The sequence below is a fragment of the Hyperoodon ampullatus genome (genome assembly GCF_949752795.1).
Source record: "Hyperoodon ampullatus genome assembly, chromosome: 17".
NCBI lineage: Eukaryota > Metazoa > Chordata > Mammalia > Artiodactyla > Ziphiidae > Hyperoodon > Hyperoodon ampullatus.
This window is the reverse complement of record NC_136930.1, coordinates 34067408-34084921: the sequence shown is the minus strand read 5'-3', so window position 1 is coordinate 34084921 and position 17514 is coordinate 34067408. Positions and strand designations below refer to the sequence as shown.

General features: G+C 35.5%; 1 protein-coding gene across 2 annotated transcripts; it reads right to left on the bottom strand.

The window, feature by feature from the left end:
• Positions 1-2872: 2872 nt before the first annotated feature.
• OTUD6B (OTU deubiquitinase 6B) lies at positions 2873-16998 on the bottom strand (the record flags this gene model as incomplete). Of its 2 annotated transcripts, XM_079722608.1 has the most annotated exons (7): positions 2873-2957; positions 3742-3848; positions 6672-6733; positions 8343-8655; positions 13731-13811; positions 16089-16240; positions 16917-16998. In XM_079722608.1, 7 exons carry the CDS (start codon positions 16996-16998, stop codon positions 2873-2875), a joined length of 882 nt encoding a protein of 293 aa, XP_079578734.1. The 2 variants fall into 2 exon arrangements, with proteins under 2 accessions (XP_079578734.1, XP_079578735.1); XM_079722609.1 differs by lacking the exon at positions 13731-13811.
• Between the last annotated feature and the right edge of the window lie 516 nt (positions 16999-17514).

The following is a 17514-nucleotide window of genomic DNA, read 5'->3' as shown; positions in this document are numbered from 1 at the left end:
TGTCAGTTCAAAGGCCTTACAGGAGGGAACAAGAAGGGGTAAAGAACAAGAACTGATGTTTCTAAAACTTACTTTAAAAAATGAATTAGAAACCCTGTGAGTTCCACTTTTTCCATAAGATAGAGAAAGCTATATTTCAAACAAGACTTAGAAGAATCAATGTATGTAAAAACACACGGACATGAAGAAACATCTCTCTCTCATTTGTTCAGTAAAAGTAAAAACAGTATGAAATTACAAACTAAATTTTCAGAAAAAAACTGTCCTTCAGCTAGTTCATGACAACCTATACCAAGACAATGTATTAACAAATATGTGGCAGAACTAATTTGCACAGATTTCCTTCTTACTGCTTCATATTCTTACACACAAATGTTTATTCATTTTTCTTTTCTTCTTTAACACCCAAGAGTTTTAGATATTTTTCTAATTAATTTGCCTTTCATTATTTTAAAATAATATAAATGTTATAAATATTAGAATCTGTGACTATTATTTTCAATTATATATGAGGACAAAATAAAGGCTGAATAAAATTCTCAAACAAAAGTTTTCTCTACTTCTAAATTCTAAAATTATTAAAGAATAACAATTTGAACAAATGTTGATTTAATTCATTCATCTTTTATTTTTCTTTTAGCAAACATCAGATAATATGAACAAAATTTTATTGCTCACTATAGTTACACACATTCTTTTTTGCTTTATATAAGTTAAAAAACATATTTAAGTGGATAAAATTCTTGGCTAAAGACATATTCCAGAACTCTAACACATACTTTTCTGAGTTAGGACAAAAGAAAGCTTATCAAACTTCCCTAAGAGACCAGCATCATACAGCAAATTAAATTAGTATATGCTGCTATTAAGTTAACATCTGCCATTTTTTAAAGACTTTAATTTTAGTATTTAGGTTACAGCTAAAATAATTTTTATCTCAAGTTTTAAGAAAGAAGAGAAGCTGACCATACAAACCCTGTTCATTACCATATTGGCCATTTAAAAAATAAAAAATAATAAAAATTAAAAAATATATCTACAATCAAGAAAATTCTACTCATCCTGCTAGAAAAAAAATAGCTACCAATAAGTTATTTTAGAATACTTTAAATATAGATGGAATTTATAATAACTAGATTTCTTTGTATCTTGTTTTATTACTTCTTAATGCTTCTCTTTTGAAGTAACAGATTACTTCAAAATAAAGCCAAGCTGCTTAGTATTTTACAATTTCATTCTTTTATAAATTTCAGACCCCCCAAAAAATTCAGATCAAGGATTTCAAAGCAAGCAGCCTTCAGAATATATTTTGTTTGGCAAGCAGAATGGTTTTAATCTTTGGCAGTTGAATACCTTCAGGTAGTACTTATTTGCTCTAGATGACCACAACAGCTCCTGCCACGTTCCCACACAGTCACCTGCTGGGCATGTGATACTGATACCCTGTTTTTAATATTATAAAACCCAATATTTACTTATAAAAATTAGTTGCATTCATGGAGAAAAAATTCAAATTTTATAAACTTGATGCAAAATCTTACTAGTTATTTTCTTATTTGAGAAAAACAGATCAAACCAGAAAGGTCTCATTTTTATAATACCCCCTTACATAACAAATTATCAGTCACATTTGTACATATGGGTACTATCTTCTTAGAATATTGTTACAAGTAACCTAAAATCTGAGCTAGACAAATCATACAACTGAAAAGTATTGTACTGATTTTATTAGACAGTCTTGGCTCAACAGTGGCTTTCAGCCACATAAAAAATGCCCAAATACTTGAGACAAATATTCTCAAATATTCGAGGAAAGGTGACATTAATAAGGCTAACAAAATAAGTTAACAAAGGCATTCTCTAATCCTAGAGAATGAAGCAAAGGGAGAGATCTTGTAAGACAAATTGTAAAAGAGGAAGAATTTGAAGTAAATTTGGCCTTGGACCCTTTCATATTGCTACTCCTTCAGTTTTCACAAGTTAAAGAATAAGAGAAACTAAAAACTATTTCTTAGTGGAAAAGACTGTAAGGAAAGCAAAGTAGCTGAGTAGTGATGGAGAAAATACAACAAAGATATAAAAATTTATAGTTAAGATAATCAAGAGATGATGGTGTAACCATTCTGAAGTTAAGAAACAGAAAGAAATAAGAAATGAATTAGAAAGGCAATAATCTGCTGAGTCTTTTTAAGTTATATACAAATAAAAGACATCTGTACTTCTTCAGAGGTTTAAATCTGATTGGAAACATATTTACCTATGAATTTGTCTCATTTCTTAAAACATAACAACTGATTCCCATCTGGATAAATATTTTTAAATTCTTTATTAAAGCAAGCTTCTTAGCTGCACTTTGATGGGGTTATATAAAAAGCGTCAGAGCATTAATCCCATCAACACCAAAGTTACTGAAATCACGTTCATTCATAAGCATTCATTAAATTTGCTATCACCATCACCACATTATTGCAATGTCAAAGAGACTGAGTCATTTCACTTCTTCAAGAAAAATTACACTGACACGGTTACTGAAAGCTTTCAGTAATAGGGAGAAACAAATTTTTTAACTATTTCAACGCAGAACAGAATGTTCAGGATCCTATATTTAATAAAAATATCAGCAAACAGGGTACCATCTTGGTCTATAAATGATGTTCTCCACAAGGGACTTACAAGTGTTTTTAAAACACCACTAAGGGGACACTGGTGAAAGTTTATCTTTGACACATTTTTTAAAAACCTGTTAGTAGCTTTGCCATAAAACTGATTTAAGGTAGTTATTTTTTTCAGAAACATTTAGAACAATCCAACACTTGGTATTAATACTCAGATCAGCACGCTGTACTAAAACATAACAGCAACATTTTATAGACTAGCTGCAATTTTCACTAGCTGTGTTCACCAACCGTTTAACAGAATTGTAGTGTTCTCCTAAGCCATATGCATGTCTCATATAACTGAAATAAAAAAAGGAGAAATAAGTAATTTAGATAAAAGTAATTCAATTCATTGTATATAAATGTTTATTATGTATATAAAACCAAGTATTTTGAATTAATCACTTCACAGGGTATCATTCAATAGACTTCATTACTTAAAAGTTCAACACCATTTGAAAAGCATCAGCAGTCAGTAAGATCTGGTTCAATAACTCTGTCTGCTGAGTTTGTCAGGTAAAACACAATCATTGGAGTGAAAAAGGAAAAACTGAGGTGCTGAGTGCTCAACAAGCTTAAATTATTACCTAAACCCAAGCCATTAATGACTACCTTAGTAGGCTTAGCTAATGAACACTAAAGCCAATGGCAAACTCTCCATGCTGTTTCAGAGAACTCTCAATTATGTAACATGTTTTTACAGTATGAAAAAAAAAATCTCTAAGGAATAAACAATCAGGCAACATGAATGTATTTCCGCTTTTATACCTGTTGAAACTTTTAGCATTACTGTCAAACCAGAACAACATGAGAACTAATCCTAAAATTTTGTAACCTTTAGAGATGACTTTATTCTTAACTCATATACAAGATTAAATCACTAGAGGTTTAAACAATTATCTAAATCACATATTTTGACAATGCCTTGTAATTCTGTAATTGCCTTTTACATAAAATAAGCATAATTAATGCTGCTGAAGATGACTTGTTTTGATTAATCAACATTTATAACCTAAATTTTTTTCGTAATCCTTTTTGTCTTAATCATGAAAAATACTAACAGTAGGAATTTCTAGGTACTTACACAAGTATTAATGGTTTTTTTGGATATTCTTCACCAACGACAAGAGGAGGAGAATCTGCCTGCATTATCTCTATGGGTGTTCGTAAAATGTGAGACAGGGCTCTTAGCTATAAAAGAGAAAATGTAAAACCAAAAAACAAACAAACAAATATATATATATATATATTAGTAAGGGAAATAAACAGGTAAATCTTATTCAAATCATAAACTACTGAATTTATGCATGAATAACTGTTCCCAGTCAGAGCAGGGATCTACTCTTGCTCCTTAATGTACACCAAGAGCCTGGCACATAGTGGGCACTTAATACATATTTATTAAAAATCAAATAAATATAATGTTTACTAAACCAAATGCATAAGTTTCAAGCCTTGGATGTACAACAGCTTTTTGGAAATATCTATGCCATAGTTAATGAAGCAAGGGGATGAGTAAATTGAGTTCATTATACTAGTCTCTCTACTTTTGAATATGCCTTGAAAATTTCCATAATAAAGGATTTTTAAAAATACTGTTACTCAGGCACCAGATCAAATCAATTACAATTGAGAGGGGCTGGGGGAAGGACAGAGGAAGCAGGAAAGAATAGGAGGTTTATTTTTTTTAAAAGCTTTTCAGATGACTCTACTGTACTAATGTTGAGAACAACTGCTCTATAGTTTTCAAGGCATGAGTAGAATGAGTTAGGTTATGAACTGTACTATCCTTTCATGAATTTCCAACTGATTAACATACAATTTTAAGTTCATGCCACATGATATAAAATTAGAGCTTAAAGTTGGATGAATAATAGTTAATAATGAATATTGGTAGTAACATTTTTTTAGACTTACTTTGACCAAGCACTCTAAGTGCTTTATGTGTATTAATGCATTCAATCCTCACAATAACCTTACGGAACATGTACTACTGTTATACGTTTTAAAGACTATAATTACAGTTAGAGAAAGGTTAAGAGAAGTCAAGCACAAGGAAACAAAATGACTTGCAACTGAACTGAGAAGTCTGACTCTAGAGCTCAAGTTCATACACAAATTAATCATTTAACAGTTTTCAGTCATAATGCCCTGATCTGTTTATTTGCCCCACTATAACAGAACATGGACCTTTTAGGAAATTTTAAACGAAGGTAAGAAATTAATTCAAGAATATGGAAAAGGTTCTGTGCTACACAGTAGCAAATTTAATCCTATGTTCCATCTCGTAAAATATTCCTTTGAGGCACCTTTTTCTTATACCTAAAATAACATTTTTTAAAAGCTAGCATGGAATGGAGGGTGTAAAACAAGCTCTGGAAATCTTAATATCCCATCTAAGTCTGCAGAAATCATACAAAGAATTTCTCTTTAATAATTTAAATTTACCCCATTGTGAAAACAGCAACTCTTATTTCAAATGAATTCACAAACAATTTATGAGAAAATATCCTTCAAAGATGTTTTAAAAGGTTTTTCTCAATTTAAAAAGACTCACTTAGGTCTCTAGAACTCAAATTAATTTGAGATTCTTATTAAAAAGTTCAAGCATCTTTAATTACTCCTAATGTAGTCACAAAGCTAACCTTCCCCAGTTTCAGAGACCCAGGAGAGGCATACAAAACAAGTGGACACAGTTCCCTCTGGTGGCTCAGAAAAGGTACAAATATAGTACTGTTAAGAAAAAGACTTCAAAGAAGCAATTATGTCATATCTCCAAACAACATAGTTCTTGAAGTGAAAGTCAGAGCCACAAACTATTTAAGATGACTAATCATAATTATACAATATTAATTATACTGCTAGATTCATCTATCTGGCACTTTAGCTTACAAACTTCTATGCATATACTCTTTGCCTTATTTCATATCCACAAATGGCCTACCATATACACATAGGGGTTTTATTATCCCCATTCAGTAAGGAAAATGGAGCTCAGGAGGTTGGCTGACTCCCCCAAAGTCACAAAACTGAGAAGTACAAGGAAAAACCACGACCTAGGGCTTCCCTGGTGGCGCAGTTGAGAGTCTGCCTGCCGATGCAGGGGACACGGGTTCATGCCCCGGTCCAGGAAGATCCCACATGCCGGGGAGCGGATAGGCCTGTGAGCCATGGCCGCTGAGCCTGCGTATCCAGAGCCTGTGCTCCGCAATGGGAGAGGCCGCAACAGTGAGAGGCCCGCGTACCGCAAAAATAAAAACAAAAAACAAACCACGACCGAGCGCCAAGTCTTTCTCTCTTACTCCCTGACTTCTAATACCCCAGGCTATCTTATCACCACTTGGACCACTTAGGTGTTTTATTTTGCTTTAATGAGACAAAGTTAACAGTAAGATAAATAATTAGAGCTTAAAAAAAATCGTGATTAACTCCCTACAAGTGACTAAATATATTGTTTTCTTACAAGTGAATTTTAATGCATCAAATACTGCTTTCAAGTCAGTAAGTATCAACTAGGAACTCAAGACACAATTGTAATTGATGTATTGTGGGAGGATTTGATGTGTATTCTCACATTAAAATATTGTTTTCTATTTCTGATGTAAGAGATGTTACTTTTCCAATAGTGATTTTCATCAGTTGAGCCACTTGGGTAAATTTTACTGTACTTGAGTAAAATCTTCACTTTCATATGTCCATAAATTCAAATACACAGCCAGTACCAATATCACAAATGGAAATAGGCAGATGCAACACTAGCCTCACCAACACAATGATCAAACACTGGGCTATTTAAAATGAAATAGTGCTTCAGTTCCCAAAGGTACATACTTAAATTAAAGGCCTAAGAATATTAACTCCCTTTTTCAATGCTTCATCAGTAGAGAAACAGCAAATATATAAAGAAAAGGAATCTTGAAAGGGAAATTTGGATCATCTGAAAAATATGTCTGAAAACTACAGAAGGGATTTTTTAAAATAATTTAACAATGCCACTATGAATAACAAACTTACCTCAAGCTGACCTCCCCATGCAGCGGTGTTTATGATATCATCACAGTACTTTCCAAACTCTTCTGCAGAAAATAGATCAGAATATAGTACTTAATAATTTTTAGAACTCATGTTAGATCCCTTTTATACCTCCCACAATTTCTGATGAAACTGCCCAAGTTATGAACTTCCTCCTTCTCTACCTATATTCTTTAGAATTTAATCCATTTCCCAATCCAAACTTAATTCACTCAAACTTTCCACCGAAGAGCAAAGCAATAAATCTCTGCTTCTCTCCCTCAGCCTAAGGCCCAGCGACCTCAACTACATTACAATCCTACCTCTCTCTTGACCCAAGCAATGACCCCCAAATTGCCACCATATTCACATTTTAAAGTCCAAATCTGCATCTGAAAGAATATGCTGAAAGACTAAAAATGCATCCTTTATAATATCAGGTTCACTATAAGACACGTGAGAAGAGAATCAGAGTAAAAGTAAAATGAGTTGAAACTCCTTTCCCAGTGATAGCATCAAATAGTGCCTTCACATGTTTTGGAAACGTTTACTTTATTTGTTATCAGTATCAGTTCTAGCCAAAGAAAGGTCTTCCTAGATCAGTCCTGAGAGGACATAAAAGACCTAATTGCTGAGTTTAATGGCATATTTTGAGCATACACACTTTTATACAGAAAGTTAACATGGGAAACTAACACCTCTAACTTCCTGTTTAGAGGAAGGGGAAAGAATTATGGGCATCTAGGAGAAAATATGTCCTGTGTATCTGTCTCAGTCACTGTCTCATATCCAGTGCTCAGAATAGTGCCTAGAGTAGTTCTTGCCACACTGTGGCCTTCAATAAATATTGTCTAAAGGAATGAAGGTAATTAAGTCTTTTGACTTTTTCTCTGATTCACCATGCTGAGTTGCCACCTCCTCTCCACTGCCCTACAACTAGCAGTTGGGGACTCCATTAAACAAGTCAACCTTAACCATCCCCTCCCTCTTCAATACATCCTGGCCATATGACTTGCTCCCAGTAGATACTGACACACCTGCTGACTTATCTCAAGGACTAATTTTCTCCCTTACTCCCCTTTCTCTTTAAGAAACTTTTTCAGATTTTCACTTGCTCTCTCCTTTATTTGCTAGTTGTACATTTTTTTTACCTTCCCAACTATCAAAGGTATTATAGAGAATAATAAGGCAGGTTATTAACTCATCTGTTTTTGGTTTTGCAAAGTCAAATTTTGCCTGAATATTATAGCTTATTGAGAATAAAATTAAATCTCCCAAACTACAGGATAAAAGGAGGAATTAGTTTTCCTAATCATTCTATACTGGTGGTCTTCAGGCCCTATACTTCCAGAGACTAGTCAAAGCTTAACTTTGTGAAATAGAACTTATTAACACACTTTTTAAAATATTAATAATGAATCCTATTCCTATCTTATATAAACGATTAATATATAAAAGATTAATTAACTACAAAATAGTTAAGTACTTAAAAGATCTTAATAAACCAAAATGTGCTAGTATCTCTTAAAGTTATAGAAAATAATTTTGCCTAAATGTTGAGATTCTTTTCCCCCATAAGGACCATTCAGGTTATTTTTATTATCAGTTCCAGGAGGCACTTTATTTAACAACCACCACAACCACAACAAGACATAGTAAAGAAAAATAAATTACCTGAAGTATACATATCTCCTGTATTAGGATTTGTTAAAAATGGCAGAAAGTCTTCCACGTGGCTTTGCATATAGTCAGCAGTCTGACTTCTTAAGGCAGCCACAGTCAGACTGCAGTCCTGTTCTTTCAGTTGATCTTCAATGGCTCTATACATACAGTGGCCATCAGATGGAATCTGTTTAATTTCCAACTGTCTAGCTGCCAATATTTGAGCAAGTTTTTCACTTTCTACATGTCTAGCTCCAGTTAAGTTTTCAATTTCAGCTTCAGCTATCCTTTCTTCCCGCTCCTTTTCCAGTGCAGCTTTTTTGTCCTATGAAGAGGACAGTGTAGGAAAGTTAATTCCTAATAATTAGGACTAATTTACATTTATTATGGGGATGAAATATAAGATTCTCAAAAACATTTTTCTCCCTTCTCCCACAAGCATTATCATATTGATGATCTCATCACTTGTAGAATTTTCTATATTGTGAACTCCTTTAAAGGCAAATATTATTTCTCATCTGTGTGTACAGCACCTAGCTCTGTACTAGGACAAAAGAAAGCCCCCAAATTTTTATTTGAAGTCCATTTAAAAACTACATGCCGGGCTTCCCTGGTGGCGCAGTGGTTGAGAATCTGCCTGCTAATGCAGGGGACACAGGTTCGAGCCCTGGTCTGGGAGGATCCCACATGCCGTGGAGCAACTAGGCCCGTGAGCCACAACTACTGAGCCTGCGCGTCTGGAGCCTGTGCTCTGCAACAAGAGAGGCCGCGATAGTGAGAGGCCCGAGCACCGCAATGAAGAGTGGCCCCTGCTTGCCACAACTAGAGATAGCCCTCGCACAGAAATGAAGACCCAACACAGCATAAATAAATAAATAAATAAATAAATAAATAAATAAACTCCTACCCCCAACATCTTCTTTAAAAAAAAAAAAAAAAAAACTATATGCCAAGTATCTAAAAACTTTACTTACCGATTTCAAAGTACTATCTTAGGACTGAGTTGTCCTAGGCCTTAAAGCAACATCATTGTCATACTTAAGTCCAAGCTAATCCAAACTTTTTAACTTATCACTCCACCAGTGAGGTCTTAATGTGCTAAATCACCAGCTCACCAGCGAGGCATTAAATGGCTAAGGTCTTTAGAAGGGTATAGGAGCTCTATATATCCAGCTTTAAAAAAAAAAAAAAAATGTGTACATACAAACACACACACATTTAACTAAAGTAACAGATAAAAATACTCTTCTCTATAAAAAGTTAAAATATTACAGATAATCTAAAGTTCCCCTGCCAATCCCAGTGCCTGCTCTAGAGGTCTGATGTGTATCCTTCTAGATTTTTTTCTATGTATTTTAATAAATACAGATGTACTCATAGAAAATGTACAGAAAACAGTATTTTAACAAAAGTCCTATTATACATTACACTCTGCAGCTTGCTTTCCTTATTCAAATGTTATAATGTGATGGGGAGAGGGTAATGAGAGATTTGTGACATGAAGGGTGGATAAGAAGTAGAGTGGGAAGGTTGGGAAAAAAGAGAAAAAACTCCTGACACTTGGAATAGCAAGGAAAAAGACAGAAAGCACTATATGTTTCACAGCTGAACACGGTTCATATAGCTAGAGTACCAGAGAAAAGTGTCAAGAGATGAGGTTGGGGGGCAAAAAAGATGGTATACAGTTAATATATATTAAGTCTATGCCTACATAGTTTAAAAAACAACAACACTAGAAGGAGATACACAAAATATTTACAGTGCTTTTCTCTGGATGGTAGGATTACAAAATAAGTTTTATTTTGCTTTGTGTGTGTGCCTGCATGTGTGTGTGTGTGAACATCTTTCTAACTCTCTATGGTATGTTTTACTTGTATATGTATACTGGGAGCAAGTGCTTTTCAATTTAAGAGAATAAAAATAGTTAAACTGCATTCTATCAATATAAATCTTGATATTGGTAGCAAACTACAGTGAAGGATTTAGATAAACCAAGAAAAAGAAGGAAAAGGTAAAGATTTTTATTTCCCCAGCTCTAACCTTTCCTTAGGACAGAAGATGTGAATGGAAAGGCAAATTTCAATTTCACTTAATGCCACCTGCTTCTACTACATGCCTGTTATGTGCCGTGCCAGATAAACCTAAAGTGATTTCTAAGTTACCTGAATCAAAAGCAGTATTATCTTCTTAATAAAACATAAACCTATCTGCTTTTTCTTCCCAACTCCAACCATACCAGAAATACCACGAAACAATTTATTTCACTGCATACCTACAACTGTGGATCACAGTGGCATAAAATCTTAAAACACAAGATGGCACTGTTACTTTTTTAAAGACTATAAAAAACATTTTCAGAGGGGAGAGGAAGGATAAGCACCTTGAATATCATCTAATCCAAAACCCCTCATTTTCCTCTTCTGAGGAAACAGCATGCAGAAAGATTTCCAAAGGCCATACAGCTGGTTAGAAGCAGAGCAGGGACCAAGGACAACACAGAGAGCTCCTTCTATCCAGGCACCTGAATCAGAATAAAAGTTGGAGTAGATGGGAGCTGGAGTTAATGACGTCAGGTACTAGTTACTGGAAGAGTGGAACTTTATACTATCTGTAAAACCTTAATTTAAACTTCTAAAATACTAATCCAGTCATTTCATTTTTTCCCTCATGCTCTGCTTCAATATTACAAAGCAATTGTATTTCCTTTTCAGGGCACTAGGTGAGAAACACATTGGATTGTTTTCCCAACCATGCAGAGTTTTCCAGTGGCATGAGGCACTTTCCTTTCTACAACCCTAGTCCTGGAGGTAGAATGACACCACTAAATTCTAATGAAAATATATGTACGATGAAAATAGCACATAAATCATAAATACATTGTCAGTAAAACTAGAGTCATGTAGTAATAGTATAGTAATACAGCAAAAACAACTCTGAAGAGAAATCTTAAGAGCTGGGTACTAGTGCAGGGGTTGTATTAAACTTTCAGCATGCCACTGAGACAACCTGGGCCTCAGCTTTCTCATTTATAAAATAAAGAAATTGAACTAGATCTCATTCCAGCTCTCAAATTTCATATTTTTGGAACCCAGTTCTTCTAAGTTCTACTTGGGGCTCTTTCCACCATACCAATAAGTTTTCACTGAAGTTCTTTGAAGTAAATAAAATACTCCACATGCTTTTCTAGATTGAAAATACGGGATTTGCTCTACAATATTCCAATAATAAATCTTCATGAAGTTTTGTCATGTTTTTCTACCAGAGAGTTGTATCTCTCCCAAAGATGACATCATTAGTTAACTGACTTTTTATTCCTTGGTGCCTCTGGGGGAAAAAAAAAGTGGTTTGGCATAAGTCTAATACCCAATTATCTACCCTGTCTTCAGGTTCCATTTTCTTAAATACTATAAACTTTCAGTGTTTTCTGTCCCAAAATCCTATTAATATAACAAAGCAATAAGAAACTTTGGGCATTACTTATAGGGTGTTTTCTCTGCCAAGTGTTGACTCAGCAGAGAAGTGTTGCCAAGCAGCTGACTATAAAAGATACTACATTTTTTGAGAGTATAGCTGGAAAAGGTATGCATTTCAGCTATGCAATATTTTAGGAGAAAAGTAACAAAATGTTTGAGAATGGTAAGGGAATTAGTTTGTTTTGTTGCCTAAGGGACCAGCTAGGGGGAACAAATGTTGATAAGGACAGGAAAGAGTTGTGTCATGTTTGCCAGAATTAAATAGTTGCTACTCTAAGATATAGCAACTACTAGGTAGAGGCAACTGCAACAAATATTTTGTTATGTTTCTGCCAAGCAGAACTTCTGCCCTTCACTTTTGATCTATAGAAAATAGATGACAATAATAAGGCTATAACAGAATACATATCATAAGTATAGAGTTAGTGAACTAAATAACCTCCAAAATACCATGAAACCTAAATTTCATCAGTCTATGAAATTCACAATTATAATAATTACTCAAGAACAAAATGTTACAATAGTATGAGAAATGTTTGACAATTTGCAACTTAAGCAACTTTCAAGCAAACAAACAAAAAAACTTGTCTTAGGTTGAATTCCTTAAGAGGTGTACTATGCAGTATTTAACACAGTGAACAATACTATCATTTGTTGACCCAAATGATAGTAAAAATGTTGTTTTAGGGTTTTGGAAATAGTAAATTATTTAATATTCACAATAACTCTATGAAGTAGGTATTATTTTCCCCCATTCTATACATGTGAAACTGAGGCTTAAAAAGGTTAAGAATCTTACCCAAAGCCACGACAATGGGATTAAAGCCTCCCTCTGACTGACACCAAATTCCATGCTCTATTAAATTATGTACTACTAAATTATAAGATGCAAAGCTACTTTAAACATTTAAATCCTAGAAAACATCAAGTGTTAACAAAACAATATTTGGGAAAGAAAGGTTGGATTTAAACCCCTTGTTCTTTTTCAAAGTAAAAGCCCTTACTGTAATATCTAATCTCACGCCCATAATTTTGATACCATAAACTTATTACGTCCAATAAATCAGTGTCCTTACAGCTCTTTGATCATGCAAAATTTCACTCCCATATTTGTTTTTGTGCATGCTGTTTCACTGACTTTAAATATCCTAACTAAATAACTATATTTCCTTAAATACCAACTATGTAACACAGCACAATGAGTTTTTCCTTCTCTGAATTTTCATCACAACTAACCAACACATATATAACTACATAATTCTGATATTTTTATATCTTGCTTAACTTCTAGATTCAAATTCTTATTTTACCACTTAATACCATAGTTCTTAACCAAAGCTATATATCAGTATCACCTGGGCTTACACTCTTCAAATTCTGAATTATTAAGTCTGGAATAATATATTTGTAAAAAATATCCTTTGCGGGCTTCCCGGGTGGCGCAGTGGTTGAGAGTCTGCCTGCCGATGCAGGGGACACGGGTTCGTGCCCCGGTCTGGGAAGATCCCACATGCCGCGGAGCGGATAGGCCCGTGAGCCATGGCCGCTGAGCCTGCGCGTCCAGAGCCTGTGCTCCGCAACGGGAGAGGCCCCAACAGTGAGAGGCCCATGTACCGCAAAAAAAAAAAAAAAAAAAATCCTTTGCACACCCCCTTTCCTAGCCCCACCTTCCTATGAGAACTGCAAATTGGACATGTTATTTTATACTGCTTCAGGGCTATTTTCTTCTCTATAAAGTGGGGATAAGAAATCCTACTTCACAGGATTACTGTCGGGACTAAATGAGATTTCATATAATCTAAAGCCTAATAAATGTTACTTCAGGTCCTCTGGCAAGGAACTCCGTATTTTTTCTATTCACTTCCAATAAAACACCTAAGACAGTATTACACACACAGCACTAACAAATACTAGGTGACTTTCATACCCGTCTCTTTTGTGCTTTTGATATCCGAAATGGCTGACTCTCAAGAACCAAGTTTGAAATATTGACAGCAACAGAATCTATCTGAGGGAAACAAAAAACATTAACAAGTTAATGACCTTTAAGTTATTATTCAAAGTATTAGATTATTAAATTATTATCAAAAGTCACAAATATGTGTCATCCCACAATTCAAATTTGAATAACAGCAATAGATACAGCACAATACTAAATGAGACATGGTTCTGTCTACTTTCTCTGTATTTAAGGGAGAACTGTCAGATTCCCAAGAACTTTCCTTATAGCTCTTCAAAGACAAAGCTCATTCCTTCATGGTTTCCTTCCTTCTTAGAATGCCTACTCCATCCATCTAAATACTTCCTATAAGGGCCACAACTCATTCAGCATTCCACCCTTCCCTTCTCTAAATGTTATACTTATAGTATATGTAAGGTTCTGTCATTACTACTTTCATAACCTCAAATGTGGTGGCAAACGCCTTTCTCTATCTTAATTAGCCAGAACCTGATGAGCACTGCTTCTTGACCCTGGTAGGAAGTTGAGATTTTTCTATCCCTTCCCATCTACAAACTGAAAAACTTTTAGGTAGAAAATTTAATTTATAATTATTGTTAAGATATTACAACTAATCTTAATCACCAAATGGCTGTTATGTGTTTGCTAAAGAATAAAATGCTAGACTTACAACTATCAGGATTAGTAGCTAATATTTTATTACCACAAGTATAAGTTAAGCTAGTTTTTAGTATGACACATACATGAAACATATCAAGGCCTCTAATACCAGAGTCAGCAGTCCCTAAGGCTATGGACCAAATGATCAAAATATCAAAATCAGATTAAGACTTCAAAGAGCAGTTATCAACTTTAGTGAAATTAGGATTCTTATATTTTTCACAGGAATGTGCTAATTTTACAAACTGCCATACTGACAATAGGCAGGATACAAAAAAGCATCTGGAAAAAAAAGGAGAAAGCAGTGACAAAAGAATTCAGGTGACATTCAGAAAGAAAACAGGCTTCAGTTTAAGAAAAAAAAGATAAAGTAAAATGAGAGTTTGTATTTTAACAGTTGGACAATATGTAGCTTAACAATTAAACATTTTTGTCCTTGGAAACCTAGGAAAGAAATCTCAAAATTGAAAGGCCTGAGAGAGCAAACAAAACTATCTCACTAATAGAAAAGATAGGGAGACAATTAGGAATACCATGATTGTAACAACACAAACACCTAGAGCATCATGCCTTGTTACTTGGAAATAAAAGGCACGGAAAGCCAGGCTCTTGAAAAAAAAGTTAAAGAAAATAAAACTATGTTTAATACAATAACTGTAAATCAGTACAGACAAGCTGTTTTCCCTGTCAACAGCAGACCAAAAATGAACCAAATAAAATAAAATTTATTTATGGTAGATAAAATTTTGCATAGACATAAGAACTTTGTAACTATCAATAATGAGAATGAGGTTATGGAGTCTATGATCTTTGGTATCTAAAACCCATGTAATAAGCTACCACTCTAGATAAAATTATAACAGAATTCAGTATTCACATTCTGGAGTAAGACAGCTGTCATTTTGAATTCAGGCTGTGGTACTCAATGGCTGTTATAAATTTAGAACAAAGTTTTAAATCTCTCTGAGTCTGTTTCCCATTTGAAAGATGGGATTATCTACACTTACTTCAGAGGTAATACTTCATAGTGTGTTATTATGAGAATTATGAGAAAATTAATATATTAAACAAAGTGTGTGGCATACAACACATTGTGTATGGCTACAATGATGAAATAAATATTAGCTAAAATGATGACAGTTAACATGCTACAATTTACCCAAGAAACATCAGTAAATTTCCATTTATTACAACTTGTTCATAAAGCACTTTTAACTTAAAAAATGATTTCACATTTGTTATCCCATTTCTTTAAAAAAAATCTTGTGCTTAAACAGCAGTAGTATTTGTATCATATGATATGTGAAGAACTTATGCTCAAGAAGATTAAGTAAATTTGCCCAGGTTACAATCCTATTTAATGGCAATTCTGAGACTAGGAGACTGGTCTTCCAACTTTCATTTGGTAAAGCTTCCTTTAGTCCATTTTATCAATCTGTTCATCTTTGGGGCAACAGTTAAGATAGTGGACTTTTCTTTGCTGGCCTTCCTTAAAAAACACACTACCATGTAAACCTGGTTGGAAAAATATCAATGAAAAGTGATGGCATGAGCGTGACTAAGTGACTTCTTTCCCTCCGATTTTATGATTTTATATAATAAACAGTGTAGTAGAAGTGGCAGTTGCTTTCAAAGGTAGACAAAAAGAAACATTACTTCACCTACTTTACTCTCCTTAGAAGTCAGCTTCAATTGTTCCAGCTCCTCTTTATGTTTCTGTTCCATTTCTGCTTCTAACTTAGCTACATCTTCAATAAGTTGCTTCCTCCTCTTTTTGTCATTCTTGGGGACAGCATTCTTCATACCCTGAATTTTGGCTGAAAAGCCACCAAAACCATTAAGTCATAAACCCAGGGATTAAGTAAAAATATGAAATAGTAACAATAAGGGGATGGTAAACGGAGAAGAGTATAGAAAAAGTAATTATGAAAGCAAGAGTAATTACACAACAGATAGTTACAGAGAAGGGTCCAGATGAAGCTAAGACACCCCCTCAAAAAAAAAAAAAAGAAAAGAAAAAATTTATTAACATAACCGTGAGTTTGTTTGGTGTGGGAGGAGGAAAAACTTAAATAAAAAAAAAAAGTAAAATTTTAAATCTTTCAAGTACCCCTTCCGAGTCCTCAAAATTTAGGTGAGATATTTCAAAACGCACCGAGTAGGGCAAGTGTCGGCAAGTAGGGTAGGAACAGGAAGGGGAGACAGGAAAGGGGGTCTGGGTCCAAGACGGTGGCTTCCCGGTGTTTTCAGAAACCCACCCACACCCGGGCGGCGGCGCGGGGTAGGGGGAACGCGGCGGACCGGAGAAGAGGAAGCTTCTGAAGGTCTGGGGGATTAAGGGACCTTGGAAAGGCGGGAGGGAAGAGACCACTGGCTACTTTGGAGAAGCTTAGGAGGATCCAGATCAGATACCCCTCAAGATTTCCCAGAAGCGACCCGCCACGCACCCTTCCCTGGGTCCTGGCGACTTCTAGGTTCCCATTCCCCCGTCACCTTGCAACTCCTTCTTCTCTTTGCGATGCCTTCTCACCAGCTGCTCCTCCTCATCAAGCTCCTCAGTCAAGACTGCCTCCATGACAACCAGGTAACCCAGCACAGCTGCTGAAAGGAACCAGCACAACCGGCTAGGAGCACCTTCCACCCTTCAACCCTCACCCCGTGCGCCATTGGCCGCAGCTAGGGTCCAGCCCCGCCTTCAAGGCGGTACCGGATCTAAGCTGAGTCATCGGAGAGAGGAGGAAGAAGAACCGGATGCTGCGCGTGCGCACTCCCGTGACCCGCCCTGATGCGGCAGGGCAGGGCGGGGCGGCACGGCAGGGCAGGGCACGGCAGGGCAGGGCAGGGCAGGGCGGGGCGGGGCGGGGCGGGGCGGGGGTGGAGCGCGATGGCGTTCCGGGGTTTGGCTTAGCAGGCTGAAGTTTGCAGCATTGCAATTGATCCGCGCTACAGCCCCTTCAGCAATAAAGCTACACCAGTCTATTGTCCCTGACGTGAGGCGGGCAGAGATGACGTAGGGGAACTGTTTTGGACGTTTGTTTTGTTTTGTTCGGTACTTCGGAGCATCTACTTTAACGGGACCACTTTTGGTCCC